The sequence below is a fragment of the Cherax quadricarinatus genome, chromosome 7, assembly GCF_038502225.1.
Source record: "Cherax quadricarinatus isolate ZL_2023a chromosome 7, ASM3850222v1, whole genome shotgun sequence".
In the NCBI taxonomy this organism is placed as follows: domain Eukaryota; kingdom Metazoa; phylum Arthropoda; class Malacostraca; order Decapoda; family Parastacidae; genus Cherax; species Cherax quadricarinatus.
Genome location: NC_091298.1, coordinates 68,291,091 through 68,307,135, shown reverse-complemented (window position 1 = coordinate 68,307,135; position 16,045 = coordinate 68,291,091). Strand labels below are relative to the sequence as shown.

General features: G+C 39.0%; 1 protein-coding gene across 3 annotated transcripts in view; it reads left to right on the top strand.

Annotated features, from left to right (window-relative positions):
* The window catches only part of LOC128687065 (proline-, glutamic acid- and leucine-rich protein 1-like), a 32,246-nt gene that overhangs the window by 10,645 nt on the left and 5,556 nt on the right, over window positions 1-16,045 (top strand). For 2 of the 3 annotated variants that reach the window (XM_070082674.1, XM_070082676.1), the window contains exons 5-14: window positions 114-185; window positions 1,037-1,267; window positions 2,291-2,503; window positions 2,762-2,874; window positions 3,643-3,886; window positions 4,553-4,762; window positions 5,797-6,000; window positions 6,938-7,046; window positions 7,353-7,657; window positions 13,614-13,736. In XM_070082674.1, coding sequence (XP_069938775.1) covers window positions 114-185; window positions 1,037-1,267; window positions 2,291-2,503; window positions 2,762-2,874; window positions 3,643-3,886; window positions 4,553-4,762; window positions 5,797-6,000; window positions 6,938-7,046; window positions 7,353-7,657; window positions 13,614-13,736 — 1,824 coding nt within the window. The remainder of the gene's footprint in view (window positions 1-113; window positions 186-1,036; window positions 1,268-2,290; window positions 2,504-2,761; window positions 2,875-3,642; window positions 3,887-4,552; window positions 4,763-5,796; window positions 6,001-6,937; window positions 7,047-7,352; window positions 7,658-13,613; window positions 13,737-16,045) is intronic. The other variant, XM_070082675.1, reaches the window with a different exon arrangement.

Below are 16,045 nucleotides of genomic sequence, written 5' to 3'. Positions count from 1 at the left end.
ATTCGACTTTCAATAGCTCTCAGGAACAGATTAGTATCGAATGTCGAGGGTCCACTGTATAGACTTATAACATACAATTGTAACTATGTACTAAAATATTATGAATTTTTCAGTGGAATTGTGCAGCATTGGAGTGTTTATATGAATACTTAAAGGTGTCTCCTGGACAGTGCTTACCTCACAAGGTAATTATACACAAAATTACTTTATTTGTGGATAAAATTGTGTAGTACTTACCCATGACATATTTTACAAAATATTAATTTTCACTGTGTGTGCCTTATACTCATAGCTAGTTTAAGCAAGCATCTTTTCGAGACTAGAATTGTATGTAAATAATGATAAGGATAAATAGATGACACTCAGATACAGTGGATAATTTCATTAACTTGAAAAATCTCCCTAGTAAGACTCCTACATAGCTGAACATTGTTATTAATAAAGATATCCACTGTATCTAACCCCTTCTCCTGTATATATTACTAAATTTAAAAGGCGAAACTTTTGTTTTTCCTTTTGGGCCACCCCACCTCAGTGGGATACGGCTGGTACGTTGAAAGAAAGAAGAAGATCCACTGTATCTAAGAATCAGGCCTTCACTGATTCCTGAGTTTTTTCAGATTTCTCAGGCCTTTGTTTGATAATGTTCATACATTTATCATTGTATGTTGTGTTGAAAATCAGTACAGGTTGGCCATCACTAATCCGGCAATCAGTTACCCGGTTCCATCAGTAATCCGGCACTAATTTCAAATTTCATCATTATACTGACTCAGAAATTCTGCAGATGGTTGTAAATCCACAGCAGCAAGCCAGTGATGAAAATGAGAAAGATGTAGCAGGAAAGAGTCTCTGTTGATTGGTCAACTAAGTGTATTCTAACCTAGGCACTATGTAATCCGGCAAACTCACTAATCCGGCACACTACAGGTCCCAGTTATGCCGGATTAGTGATGGCTGACCTATACTTTATGGAAATACTATTTGCATTATATAGGACATTATACTGTATTTAAAATTATACTTTATTAATTAGACTGTGCTTGAGGAGCATATTCTTGGGTACTTAGACAATCCTTTAACAAGAGTGGGACAAAGTGATGCAGTATCCAGGGCAGGAAAAGTGTTTGCTGCATTGCCATTACCAGGAATGGGAGGCAGCGGGGCCCAGGGCCGGGCTGAGGCCAGAGGAAGGCAGCTTACCCAGCTCTTGGCTGTTGCCCATAGTCTCATGGACTATCTATTTGATGGCATTGTAGAAAGAGAGGTGAGGGAACTCAACATTACCCAGTGTAGTTATGCTGTATAAAGTACTTAAATTTAAAGTTCCAGTATTTAATATTTTTGTATATTCAGAACCTAGTTTTAAATATATTATCCTTATGGAATCTGAAAATAAGGGTTAATAATTAATGCTTGATTATCTGAGTAAAAAGTAGGGGTGAGGACAATCAGATTATCAAAGTCATGGACAGTAGGTTAAGTTTTTTTCAGGCTTTTAACAAAAATAATGTTGGTTTTATTATTGCAATCAATAATATTTTTTATTCTGATACTGAAATTACCTGAAAAATACTATTCAGCATAATAAAACTTGTATTTTGCCATTTGTCCAATCAACATGTGCTATCTCCTAACTCTTAGATGGCAGGAGCAATTGTGCACCATTGTACAATATGCATTATATGCTGTACAAGAAAAATGAACTAGAATACAAAAATAAGGCTGTCTTATTATCTTATTAAAACTGGTGGTGTTGCTATCTGCAAAACTTAGTCTATACTTTAAGTGTTGGTAAGTTTAAATCTTGATGGTATCAATTGGTAAACACTACCAAGTTAAAAAGATGTTATTTAAAATATTGGCAAGGGGCATCTGAACTGTAGTATCTGTGCCCCTCTAGCAAGACAGTTATAGAGTGAATGATGGTGAAAGTGTTTCTTTTTTGGGTCACCCTGCCTCTGTGGGAGATGGCCACTGTTTTAAAACAAAAAGTTTACAGCATAATTTGTATTGTTCACTTTAATGCAATTGTTCTTACTTTAGTTGATATTAATTTACTTTTTATATAATCTCAGATCTGGATTAATTTGCTGTTATTCCATTTGTTCAGGGGTTATTGTCCTAACTGGAAATTGGTTAGTTAATTGTGATTTTGAATGATCACTCCTTGGATAATTAAAAGTCTGCTATTTGCAAAATTTAAAAAAAATTTATTTTTCGTACAATGGTCACTCATAATTCATAAATGTGGTTTCCTGTCATCTCATGCAGCTTTGTTTATTTCTAGTCATACAGGCACACAAGAGAGTACACTATACATTTGGCACCTCTTGAATCCCTAGGAGAAATCAGCACAGATCCCCTCCAGACTCGCTTGGCTGCGGTGACACGACTTGTAAATTCCTTGAAGTTTATAGCTGAAATGATTACTGCAGATGTCAATGAATCTGTGACAATTGCTCCTCATGACCTGTTAGGTGTAATTTTTAGGTTGTTGCAGGTAATGTATCCTTTATATTGTTGCATCAGTCATAAAGTTAGGATCATAACACACATTCCTACCCCTAAGAAAATCTAGTGTATTGTTATAGACTTACAGAAAAGTTTAAGCCATTTTTAAGGCAAATTGCAGTTATCAAAATAGATTGCCCTTGAAGAACTTTTTATTAGTAACATGATATTTCCAGTCAAATATCATATTAAAATAGTAAATGGTCAATAACAAGTATAAATAGAGTTATTAGGTTTTATCTTGCAGGCAGACATTCGAACTCTGTCCAAGTATCTGAGTCAAGAGCACAAGATGTTAACCTTCCTAATGCCATCTCTTCACCAACACTGCCTTCTCTTACTAAGAGATGTCTTGTTAAGGTCAGTAAGGTTGCACCTGTAAACGTATTTGAAGAATCGACACGTACGATAAATTCATTATGCATTTACCTTCGTTTCCCTGTGTTTCTTAATAGCTCTTTTTCCTGCAATATTTCATTTCCAGTTCACAAGGCCCAGTTTTGAGACCAGGCTGCAAGTTATGATCCCCAGAACCATTAACAAGTGTTAGGTACAATATTATAGGTACTAGGTTGGTAGACAGCAACCGCCCAGCCAAGTGAGTGTAAAACGGAAGCCTGTAATTGTTTTACATGATGGTAGGATTGCTGGTGTCTTCTTTCTGTCTCATAAACATGCAAGATTTCAGGTACATCTTGCTACTTCTACTTACACTTAGGTCACACTACACATACTTGTACAAACATATGTATACATACCCCTCTGGGTTTTCTTCTATTTTCTTTCTAGTTCTTGTTCTTGTTTATTTCCTCTTATCTCCATGGGGAAGTGGAACAGAGTTCTTCCTCTGTAAGACATGCATGTTGTAAGAGGCGACTAAAATGCCGGGAGCAAGGGGCTAGTAACCCCTTCTCCTGTATATATTACTAAATTTGAAAGGAGAAACTTTTGTTTTTCCTTTTGGGCCACCCCACCTCAGTGGGATACAGCTGGTATGTTGATAGATAGATAAGTACAATATACAGTGTATCATTATATGCTCTTTACAAAAATTAGCACAAAATGTATTAAAAATATCTTTTTGAACTATGACTGATAAATGTATAAACTTTTTCTTTTTTTAACTAGTATTGGTGAAAGTGTTGACATGTACTTTGGAGTGATTGCCAATCTTCTGCTCTCAACCATAAAAACAACGACAATAGATAACCAGCCAGAATGGTGTACAAGTGGTCAACAGACGAGAATCATTGCATACTCTGTTATGTCTACTGTTGTAGAAGTGTCTTGTGGCAGGCACCAACCAAACCCTTATTTGGTCACCCTAATTCTTGACGATGTGATCCCTAAGGCCCAACGAGTTACATTACAGGTTAGTGTTGCAAACGTCATATATGGTTTACAAGGGTTTTCTTCATGTACAGTGGACCCCCGGTTTACAATTACCTCCCAATGCGACCAATTATGTAAGTGCATTTGTATGTGTATGTTTGGGGGTCTGAAATGGACTAATCTAATTCACAATATTCCTTATGGGAACAAATTCGTTCAGTAATGGCACCTGAACATACTTCTGGAATGAAATAATATCGTAAACCGGGGGTCCACTGTATATTGATAATAACTTGCATGTCGTCAACTGAGACAATATAAGGGCACTTTAATGGGAATATATGCAGTAGATAAATTATTGGTATGAGGAATGAATAGTGATGAGTTAATATAGCTAGTATGATCTTGTGTTACAGTTTCATTCCATAAAAATAAAAGCATTTATGGAAACAAAGTTTGCCTTGGTAAAATATACAAAGAAGCAAAATAAGGAGGAAATTATAACGTAAATTAAGGGGGATGTGGAAGTGTGTTTTTCAGTTTGAGACAGGTCACTAACTATTAACAGTTTGATACCACTTATTAACATTTTACAATTTTTTTTCAACAATTTAAATGTTATGTAATATGTTCAGGATCAAATTTTGATAAAAGTAGATATGAATATACTGTATTTAGCATTTCTTCTACTATTTTTTTTTTACAGAACAAACAGACTAAGGGACTGGCTTCCCTATCTCTCTCAAAAAAAAAGAGCAAGAAAAAGGGATATTCCGTAACTGTTGCAGACTGTGGAAGCAACACAAATCCTCTGCCGTACCTCGAATGCTTTTCCCGTGTAGCTAGAGTTGCACTGAGTCTAATTGAAGCTTTATTCACTTATGCTACTCATTCTATGACACAAAAAATTCAACAAGTAAGTTTTGATCATTTTTAGCATTTGCTTAAACATAATTCTTCTAGTATTCAAAAAATGTTGGAGTAGAAAAACCTCTAACACCTCTACTTCATGATTTATCCCATTGTATTTTCAGTGAGTGATAGCAGTTTAAAAGAGCTAAGAGGAATAGAAAGTTATGAGATGTAAGTTTTATTTTTAACATGCCAGCTGTCTCCCACCAAGGCAGGGTGACCCAAAGTAGAAACAAAAGCCTTTGTTATTTTCACATTTAGTAATTTATGCAGGAGAAGAGGTTTCTGGCCCCTTGCTCCAGATGAGGTGTATGTTTGCAACTTAAATATGAGTATGGAATTATTATATATACTGACTTAAAATTCTTTCTTTCAACAAACCTGCCGTATCCCACCGAGGCAGGGTGGACCAAAAGGAAAAACAAAAGTTTCTCCTTTTAAATTTAATAATATATACAGGAGATAGGGTTAATTTAAAGTTTACGACCACTGTCTGGTAACTCAGAGTTAGTTATCTCTGAGTTACCAGACCCTGCCACGTGGAGGCCAGTGGTTTGTCTTTCAAAATGCAATTTAGGAGCAAGAATAAGTAAGAGAGGTATATACTGTACAAGATAGGGAGTACCAGAAACTTAAGACGAGGTGTGAGTTAGGAGTAATATATTATGTTGGGTTGGACATATAGAAAGGGTAAGGGATGATCATTTTTGTCAGTGGAATAAATGGGAGGAAGTTGTATAAATATAAAACTGGTGGCTGTGGTCACTGTCATTCTGGATGGGGGCAGAGATTATATTCCATCCACCTGAGTGTGCTTGCTGAGGGGTCTTAATGTTCCACACATGCTTCGTGTTGCAAGCAAGAGGCAGAAAGAATATGTGCTTGAAGAAAAATTCTGTATATGTAAGAAATATTTAGTGGTAGTTATCAGGGTACAAATAAAAATGGTGGTCAGATTCATGGGAAAAAGTTTTCGTCTTTTGATAAAATGACTGATGAAATTTCTCACATTAATTCCATATTCATAACATTTTTCAGTTACTTCAGACAAGTGTGATGTCTGTTGCTGCAGCTGTGACAGGTGTTACTACAATACCCATTACATATAAGGATGGGAAAACTCGAGCACAGCTATATAAAACACTGGGCAGTATAGCAACTCATCCACACCCAGGATGTCCACCATCTTATACCATGATCGTACACCTCCTTCAGAAGGGACATCAAGACTCAGATACTCTGGTGTGAAAGCTTGTTGACTTTTTAATGATTTATCACATTTGTGTCTTTGGATCTTGCTGCATTTAAATCCACAAATCTCATTGGAATGAAGGTAGAGGTAATGCAATAGCTTATATGTAGTTCTTTCTTTCTTTCAACACACCGGCCGTATCCCACCAAGGCAGGGTGGCCCAAAAAGAAAAACGAAAGTTTCTCTTAAATTTAGTAATTTATACGGGAAAAGGGGTTACTAGCCCCTTGCTCCCGGCATTTTAGTCGCCTCTTACAACACGTATGGCTTACAGAGGAAGAATTCTGTTCCACTTCCCCATGGAGATAAGAGGAAATAAACAAGAACAAGAACTAGAAAGAGAGGAGTGTGTATATATATGCTTGTACATGTATGTGTAGTGTGACCTACGTGCAAGTAGAAGTAACAAGACATACCTGAAATCTTGCATGTTTATGAGACAGACAAAAGACACCAGCAATCCTACCATCATGTAAAACAATTACAGGTTTTCGTTGTACACTCACTTGGCAGGACGGTAGTACCTCCCTGGGTAGTTGCTGTTTACCAACCTACTACCTAGGTTATATGTAGTTACCTATTTGTATTTACAGAACTGGAGCTAGGTTCAGGGTCTTTTCACTGATGTATAGAAATAAGTGAAAACTTTTTAAAATAATTTGATCAGATTTTTAATGGAGGCTTCTTTATTAAATTTTGTGAGATACTGATTTTCAGGAATGTTATTGCTAGACATTAAAAGTGCTGAATGGCTGCAAGGTCCTAGTACTTATTAAATATTACAAATCAATCAAAAAAACAAGGATTGTTTGGAAGAGGGCTCTTTGAGCATTCACATATCTAAAATGGGTTTTTTATAGATACATAAATTTGAAGACATGGGCATCATTACTGCATCAGATATTAATATGTATTTCCCACAAACAGGTAGCGTCAACTTGCCAAGCAGCACTAGGGAGTGTGAGCTTCATAATGGCTAACCCAAAGATATGTTCATTGATGCACACCATGAAAGGCCCCTCACACCACAACACTGGTAATGATGTGTGCACCTAGTAATTATTGTGACTATTATATATCTTGAACGTGAGTTTAGAATCCTAAATTTTCAAATATGAAGCATGTAAGGCATGGGTTACGGAGGAAGAATTCTTTTCCACTTCCACATGGAGACTATTGTAAAAATAATTATACAGTTTTAAATTATCGATTATTTTTATTAGGAAAAACTAAACCCATAAAGGGTCATATAGCATATTAAAAAAAAACTTTTAAACTTATTGGATATATTTTTTGAAACTTTCTCTCTGGTTTATACTGATTAATTATTTCTTGTGTGTAGGGGAAGAGGATGAAGAAGAAAATTTAATACAGGAAGATGAAAACATTATATCACCTGAGGAAAAGAAAGGAAAGGATAGGGTGTCAGAGGACCAAACAGAAGAGGAGGAAGATAAAGTAGAAGAGGAGATAGAAGACATAGACAAAGATGATATGGTAGAAGAGGAGGATGCAGCAGAAAATGGTGAAGAAATTGAGAAGATACTTGAAGAGGAGAAGGAAGACACAGACAAAGAAGATATGGTAGAAGAGACAGAAGCAGCAGAAGACATGGTAGATGAGCAAGTAGCATTAGAAAAGGATATGGTTGGTACTTTTATTTAATAAATGTATGATAGAGTGACTGGGAGAGAGCATGCATAGTTCCTTTGTATAAAGGCCAAGGAAACAAGCGTGTAAGAATTATAGGGAAATAAACCTGTTGAGTATACCTTGTAAGGTGTATGGTAGAGTTGTTATTGAAAGAATTGAGAGTAGGATTGCAGATGAACAAGGCTTTAGGAAGGGTAGGGGATGTGTAGAGCAAGTGTTTACATCAAAACATATAACTGACCAGTATTTAGATAAGGGTAAAGAAGTTTTCATTGCATTTATAGACGTGGAAAAGGTATAATATATGGTAGAGAGGGAAGCAGTGTGGCAAGTGTATGGAATAGGTGGTAGGTTACTGAAAGCAGTTTAGAGTTTTTTCAAGGATAGTGAGGCTCAGGTTAAGGTATGCAGGAGAGATTTTCCAGTAAAACTAGGTCTTAGACAGGAATACGTGATGTCACTGTTGTTGTTTAATATATTTATAGATGGGGTTTTAAGAGAAATGAATGCAGGGATGTTAGGTAGAGGTGTGGGATTGGAAGATAAAGAACTTAACACAAAGTAAGAGTTGTCACAATTGCTGATGATACTATGCTTTTGGGAGATTCTGAAGAGAAGTTGCTAAGGTTGGTGGATGAATTTGGGAGAAGATGTAAAAGAAGTACAGGTACCATCCGACTTACGACTGAGTTCGGTTCCGACCAACCGGTCGTAAGTCGAACCTTACTACTGAATATCAACATAACATTTTTGTAGTAGGTTGGTAGACAGCAACCACCCAGGGAGATACTACCGTCCTGCCAAGTGAGTGTAAAACGAAAGCCTGTAATTGTTTTACATGATGGTAGGATTGCTGGTGTCTTTTGTCTGTCTCATAAATATGCAAGATTACAGGCATGTCTTGCTACTTCTACTTACACTTAGGTCACACTACACATACATGTACACGTTTATTTATACACACTCATCTGAGTTTTCTTTGATTTTATCTTAATAGTTCTTGGTCTTATTACTTTTCCTTTTATATCCATGGGGAAGTGGAATAAGAATCTTTCCTCCGTAAGCCATGCGTGTTGTAAAAGTCAACTAAAATGCCGGGAACAATGCGCTAGTAACCCCTTTTCCTGTAAAGATTACTAAAAAGAATAAGAAGAAGAAAATTGTCAAAGTGGGAAGTCTGAATGTGCATGGATGTTGTGCAAATGATAAGAAAGAGATGATTGTGGATGTTATGAATGAGAAGAAACTGGATGTCCTGGCTTTAAGTGAAACAAAGCTGAAGGGGGTGGGAGAGTTTCAATGGAGAGGAATAAATGGGATTAGGTCAGGGGTTTCAAATAGAGTTAGAGCTAAAGAAGGAGTAGCAATAATGTTGAAGGATAAGCTATGGCAGGAAAAGAGGGACTACAAATGTATTAATTCAAGGATTATGTGGAGTAAAATAAAGATTGGATGTGAAAAGTGGGTTATAGTAAGTGTGTATGCACCTGGAGAAGAGAGAAGTGTAGAGGAGAGAGAGAGAGATTTTGGGAAATGTTGAGTGAATGCGTGGGGAGTTTTGAATCAAGTGTGAGAGTAATGGTGGTTGGGGATTTCAATGCTAAAGTGGGTAAAAATGTTATGGAGGGAGTAGTAGGTAAATTTGGGGTGCCAGGGGTAAAGGTAAATGGGGAGCCTTTAATTGAGCTATGTGTAGAAAGAAATTTGGTAATAAGTAATACATATTTTATGAAAAGGAGGATAAATAAATATACAAGGTATGATGTAGCACGTAATGATAGTAGTTTGTTAGATTATGTATTGGTGGATAAAAGGTTGATGGATAGGCTCCAGGATGTACATATTTATAGAGGGGCAACTGATATATCGGATCATTATTTAGTTGTAGCTACAGTTAGAGTACGAGGTAGATGGGAAAAGAGGAAGGTGGCAACAACAAGTAAGAGGGAGGAAGTTCGGGTGAGATATAAGCGACTATTGGCAGAAAGGTGGGCTAGTGCAAAGATGAGTAGTGGGGGGGTTGAAGAGGGTTGGAATAGTTTTAAAAATGCAGTATTAGAATGTGGGGCAGAAGTTTGTGGTTATAGGAGGGTGGGGGCAGGAGGAAAGAGGAGTGATTGGTGGAATGATGAAGTAAAGGGTGTGATAAAAGAGAAAAAGGTAGCTTATGAGAGGTTTTTACAAAGCAGAAGTGTTATAAGAAGAGCAGAGTATATGGAGAGTAAAAGAAAGGTGAAGAGAGTGCAAAAGGAGAGCAGATGATAGAGTGGGAGAGGCACTGTCAAGAAATTTTAATGAAAATAAGAAAAAATTTTGGAGTGAGTTAAACAAGTTAAGAAAGCCTAGGGAAAGTATGGATTTGTCAGTTAAAAACAGAGTAGGGGAGTTAGTAGATGGGGAGAGGGAGGTATTAGGTAGATGGCGAGAATATTTTGAGGAACTTTTAAATGTTGAGGAAGAAAGGGAGGCGGTAATTTCATGCACTGGCCAGGGAGGTATAGCATCTTTTAGGAGTGAAGAAGAGCAGAATGTAAGTGTGGTGGAGGTATGTGAGGCATTACGTAGAATGAAAGAGGGTAAAGCAGCTGGAACTGATGGGATCATGACAGAAATGTTAAAAGCAGGGGGGGATATAGTGTTGGAGTGGTTGGTACTTTTGTTTAATAAATGTATGAAAGAGGGGAAGGTAACTAGGGATTGGCGGAGAGCATGTATAATCCCTTTATATAGAGGGAAAGGGGACAAAAGAGATTATAAAAATTATAGAGGAATAAGTTTACTGAGTATACCAGGAAAAGTATACGGTAGGGTTATAATTGAAAGAATTAGAGGTAAGACAGAATGTAGGATTGCGGATGAGCAGGGAGGCTTCAGAGTGGGTAGGGGATGTGTAGATCAAGTGTTTACATTGAAGCATATATGTGAACAGTATTTAGATAAAGGTAGGGAAGTTTTTATTGCATTCGTGGATTTAGAAAAGGCATATGATAGTGGATAGAGGAGCAATGTGGTAGATATTGCAAGTATATGGAATAGGTGGTAAGTTACTAAATGCTGTTAAGAGTTTTTATGAGGATAGTGAGGCTCAGGTTAGGGTGTGTAGAAGAGAGGGAGAATACTTCCCAGTAAAAGTAGGTCTTAGACAGGGATGTGTAATGTCACCATGGTTGTTTAATATTTTTATAGATGGGGTTGTAAAAGAAGTAAATGCTAGGGTGTTCGGGAGAGGGGTGGGATTAAATTATGGGGAATCAAATTCAGAATGGGAATTGACAGTTACTTTTTGCAGATGATACTGTGCTTATGGTAGATTCTAAAGAAAAATTGCAAAGGTTAGTGGATGAGTTTGGGAATGTGTGTAAAGGTAGAAAGTTGAAAGTGAACATAGAAAAGAGTAAGGTGATGAGGGTATCAAATGATTTAGATAAAGAAAAATTGGATATCAAATTGGGGAGGAGGAGTATGGAAGAAGTGAATGTTTTCAGATACTTGGGAGTTGACGTGTCGGCGGATGGATTTATGAAGGATGAGGTTAATCATAGAATTGATGAGGGAAAAAAGGTGAGTGGTGCGTTGAGGTATATGTGGAGTCAAAAAACGCTGTCTATGGAGGCAAAGAAGGGAATGTATGAAAGTATAGTGGTACCAACACTCTTATATGAATGTGAAGCTTGGATGGTAAATGCAGCAGCGAGGAGACGGTGGAGATGTCCTGTCTAAGGGCAATGTGTGGTGTAAATATTATGCAGAAAATTCGGAGTGTGGAAATTAGGAGAAGGTGTGGAGTTAATAAAAGCATTAGTCAGAGGGCAGAAGAGGGGTTGTTGAGGTGGTTTGGTCATTTAGAGAGAATGGATCAAAGTAGAATGACATGGAAAGCATATAGGGGAAGGAAGGAGGGGTAGGGGTCGTCCTCGAAAGGGTTGGAGAAAGGGGGGTAAAGGAGGTTCTGTGGGCGAGGGGCTTGGACTTCCAGCAAGCGTGCGTGAGCGTGTTAGATAGGAGTGAATGGAGACGAATGATACTTGGGACCTGACGATCTGTTGGAGTGTGAGCAGGGTAATATTTAGTGAAGGGATTCAGGGAAACCGGTTATTTTCATGTAGTCGGACTTGAGTCCTGGAAATGGGAAGTACAATGCTTGCACTTTAAAGGAGGGGTTTGGGATATTGGCAGTTTGGAGGGATATGTTGTGTATCTTTATATGGATATGCTTCTAAACTGTTGTATTCTGAGCACCTCTGCAAAAACAGTGATAATGTGTGAGTGTGGTGAAAGTGTTGAATGATGATGAATGATGATGATGGGGATTTTCTTTCTTTTTTGGGTCACCCTGCCTCGGTGGGAGATGGCTGACTTTTTGAAAAAAAAAATTGTAATGATTATTTTATTGTTTCATTTTTTACTTTACTTTTTATGCTGTAAGGTTTAGGATAAACACTGTGTACAACACAAACAGTTGTTTATTTCCCAGAAATTTGGCATACAAAACACGGTCCTAAGTCGAATGGTCATATGTCGAGCAGGTCATAAGTCGGATGGTAGGTGTATATTGAAAGTGAACATTAGAACGAGCAAGATGATGAGGGTAACAAAAAATTTACATAATGAAATATTGATATCAGATTAAAGGGCAAGAGTATGGAGGAGGTGAACGTGTTCAGATGTTTGGGAGTGGACTTGTTAGTAGGTGGGTTTATGATAGAAGAGGGGGAAAATGCAGGTGGTGCATTGAGGCATCTGTGGAGACAGAGAACATTATTTTGGAAGCCAAAAGGAGAATGTATGAGAGTATAGTGACACCAACACTGTTATATGAGTGTGAAGCATGGGTTGTGAACATTGCAGCAAGGAGGAGGCTAGAGGCAGTGGAAATGTGTGTAAATATTATGCAGAGAATTCGTAGCTTGAGAATTAGGAGGAGGTGCAGGATTACCCAGTGGGCCAAAGAGGGGTTGGTGAGGAGGTTTAGACATTGAGGGCATATAAATCTGTAGGGGAGGGGGCATCCTAGGAAAGGTGGTTATGGGTGCAAATGTGTGTTAGATAGGCGTGAGTGATCTTTATAACTTTACGTTCTATTGGAGTGTGAACAAAGTAACACTTTTAAAGGGACTCATGGAAACCAGCTAGCCAGACTTAGAGTCCTGGATGTGGGAGGTACAGTGCCTGCACTCTGAAGGACGGGTGGGGATATTTGCAATTTTGAACTGTAGTATCACCGCCCCTCTGGCAAGACAGTGTTGGAGTAAATGACGGTGAGTGTTTCTTAATTTTTGGGTTACAATACCTTGGTGGGAAACAGCCAGTTTGTTGAAAAAAAATGGAAGAGGAAAACAATAATTCTGTTTTGTACCTTGTTAATTGCAGTATACAGCATTTCAAATATTAATTTATTCTAATGAGGAAAAATGCTAAACCTGTAGGGGACATATAGCACCTGGGGAATAGGAGGTATTTAAGTTTGATCGAAGGGGAAAGGCCAAGTCCAGTTTGTGATTAAAGAGCCCTTAACCAGGGAACAATTGGAGCTGCCTCGAGAGATCTTCAGTTATAGGCCATTATGACAAGTTTTTACTGTAGTGTTTTTTCATCATGATTTAAGAATTTTTTTACAATAGGGACAACACATAAATTACTTTTTCTCCCATTAATAACCACATTCTTGGCAACACACACACCAGCCTAATACATACTAACCTTGCTGAAGGCCCCACCTTTGATGCAGATACTCTATTTTTTTTAACATAAACTAACCTATTATGCAAGTTTTTACATGTGCACTAATCCCTACCCTTCCCACACCCCTAACCTTACTTGCAACACTGACCCATCTGGGTTTAGCACTTAAAATTATGCCATCTTAGTTATACGAGGGAATCCACTTAAAGTAATGATTCTAGATGGAAAAGTTACTGCAAATATAGACAAAATAAATCCCTAACTTCAGGCTGGATCTATTAACAAAACGCACGATGGAGATGAGGGTAGTCAAGATTCAGCTCCTACAGATGAGAGAACTATTGCACAACACTTGCCATCACGTAAGAAGCCCAAGCTGAGTCACAATGAGGTTAGTTAAACATTTCTGCTTCTTACCAAGTTAATTAAAATTTGAGAATTACATATAAATTTCTAGAGCTGGAAATTGAAGATGTAGAAGCACCTTTTCAAGGAAGAGAAATCCCTTAATATTTTTTTTTTTTTAAGGAAGGATGGGCGCTCACATTAGAGAATATACCTCTTATAATATGGAAAAGCACTAAGCCTATAAGGGTCATACATTTTCATAGTTACTACAGTATACGTACTTGTGGGAAATTGCAAAGCTCGTACAATGCCTGGGAAAGGGAGGTAATCAGGTTGATTTGTGTAAGGATAAAGAATAAGTAATATAGTGTGTGTCACATACCTACCACCCACAGAATGGGTATGGGGTGCATAAAATTAACTAATCTACACAAGGAAAAAGGGAGCGTCTTAATACTGGTAAAAGTGGCTCGATTCAAGGAATTGAAGTCAGTCTCTCCGTACTGCACGAATGACCCTTCAGGTATAGTCCTCTTCAAGGGGGGCTCCTTGGCGTGGTGAAGAGGCTCTTGGTCTGAGGAATTAGCCCTGTTGGTCTTCTTCCTCAGACCGAACCTAATTACCCCCCATTCTCCCCTCCCCTATCCCATCCTCCCCATTTTCCATTCCTCTTCCTCCTCCTCACCCCTCCCTTTTGCCCTTCCTCTTTTTGGCCTTTGGGATTTCTCCCACAGGCACGCTAGTTCCTAGGTAGGGGAAAGGACACCGGGGTCCATCCCATTCCTTTGAGGTTCTTGGCGGTGGCGTAGTTTGCCGTGGAATCTGGATTGCCTGGGGATGTCCCGATCCCTCTCCTGTATCCCGGAGTAGCTTTGGGTGTCTTTCGGGCGACGGGTGTATCTCTGGAAGCCACCTTTCGGATTCCGGGGGTGGTGGCCGAAGGAGGTATGCTTTGTGGCGGATATCCGGCCGCTCTCTCTTTTGTCCACCGAGGTAGCTCGGCAGATGTGAGGTTGCTATCCCGGATTGCTGGTTTACTGGCATGAAGGGTAGGGTATGGCACGGGTTCCATGCTGCATCTGCGCTACTAGCGGTGTTGAGGTACTCTTGGGCGCGGAGGGAGATTTCCGGCCCTTTCATTCCTCCTGGGAACTATTCCTCCCCGCTCCCCCCTTTTTTTATTCTTTTTTTTTATTTTTATTTTCTTTCTTTTTTTTTTCTTAAAAACAAAAAGCAAAGGAGTAACCTAACCATGGCAGCCCTAGTCCATGATCCCACTACCCCCGGGCCCCTTCTTGATACCGCACCCCATTCTGACCCTGCCTTGTGTTTAGACCACTCTTCGGACACTCATGATGCCCCTGTACCTCTTGCTGGTGCTGTTTCCTCACCCGCTTCAGGTACCGGGGCTTCGACTGACTCCTTCGATTTGTCTGAACTCCGCTCTCCTTTGACTATGCTTCCGGCTTCTCCCTCTACGGTACGGCAATTTTCGAATCGCCCGCCCATTTCACGCCTGACCAACTCCGGTCCTACTCCTAAATGCCAACGTCAATCTCCTGATGATGCTCCTTCGTTACCTTCCCATTCTACTCGGAAAAGACCGACACGTCAAGCACTCCCTCTCCACGCTCAGTTTCGGACCACACAATGGACTAAATTCTTTACTTTAAGACCGACTTCTTCTTCTGCCTACCTTTCTGACCATAGTATTGGCAAAGCGCTCCTGCATCATGTTGGTAGAGATATTTCATTTCATGCTCTCAAGAGCGGTATGCGCATCGTCACTGTCCAGAATGCTACCCAAGCTCATGATCTTTCTCTCCTTTCGAATATCGATACTACTCCTATCACTATTGAAAAACATCTTTCTCTCAATTCTTATAGTGGTACTGTCATTCTGCCCCATACCATAGTCCAACAGAATTTCCAGTCATGTGGCAATGACATTTTTGAACAGCTGGAACTCCAGGATCTCCCAATCCTCAAAGTAGACACTTATGTCCTTCCTGCCCGGGGGCGGAGATGTTACCCTTGCAATGTGGCTCGTTTAACTTTTGACAGCCGAGAACTCCCGTCCTCTGTATATGTCGCGGGACATCGGTTACAAGTTCGAAAGGTGATACCTATACCGCAACAATGTAGAAATTGCTGGCGTTTTGGTCACCCAGCGAAATATTGCAGATCTATGGCCGAATGCCCAGTCTGTGGTGCCGACGACCATTCTAATACATCTTGCAGTCAATCTCCATCTTGCCTTAATTGTAATGAAGCTCACCCTTCGTACTCCCGCCGTTGCCAGGTCTACTTAAATGAATGTGAAATCTGTTGCCTCAAAGAGGCAGAAGGTCT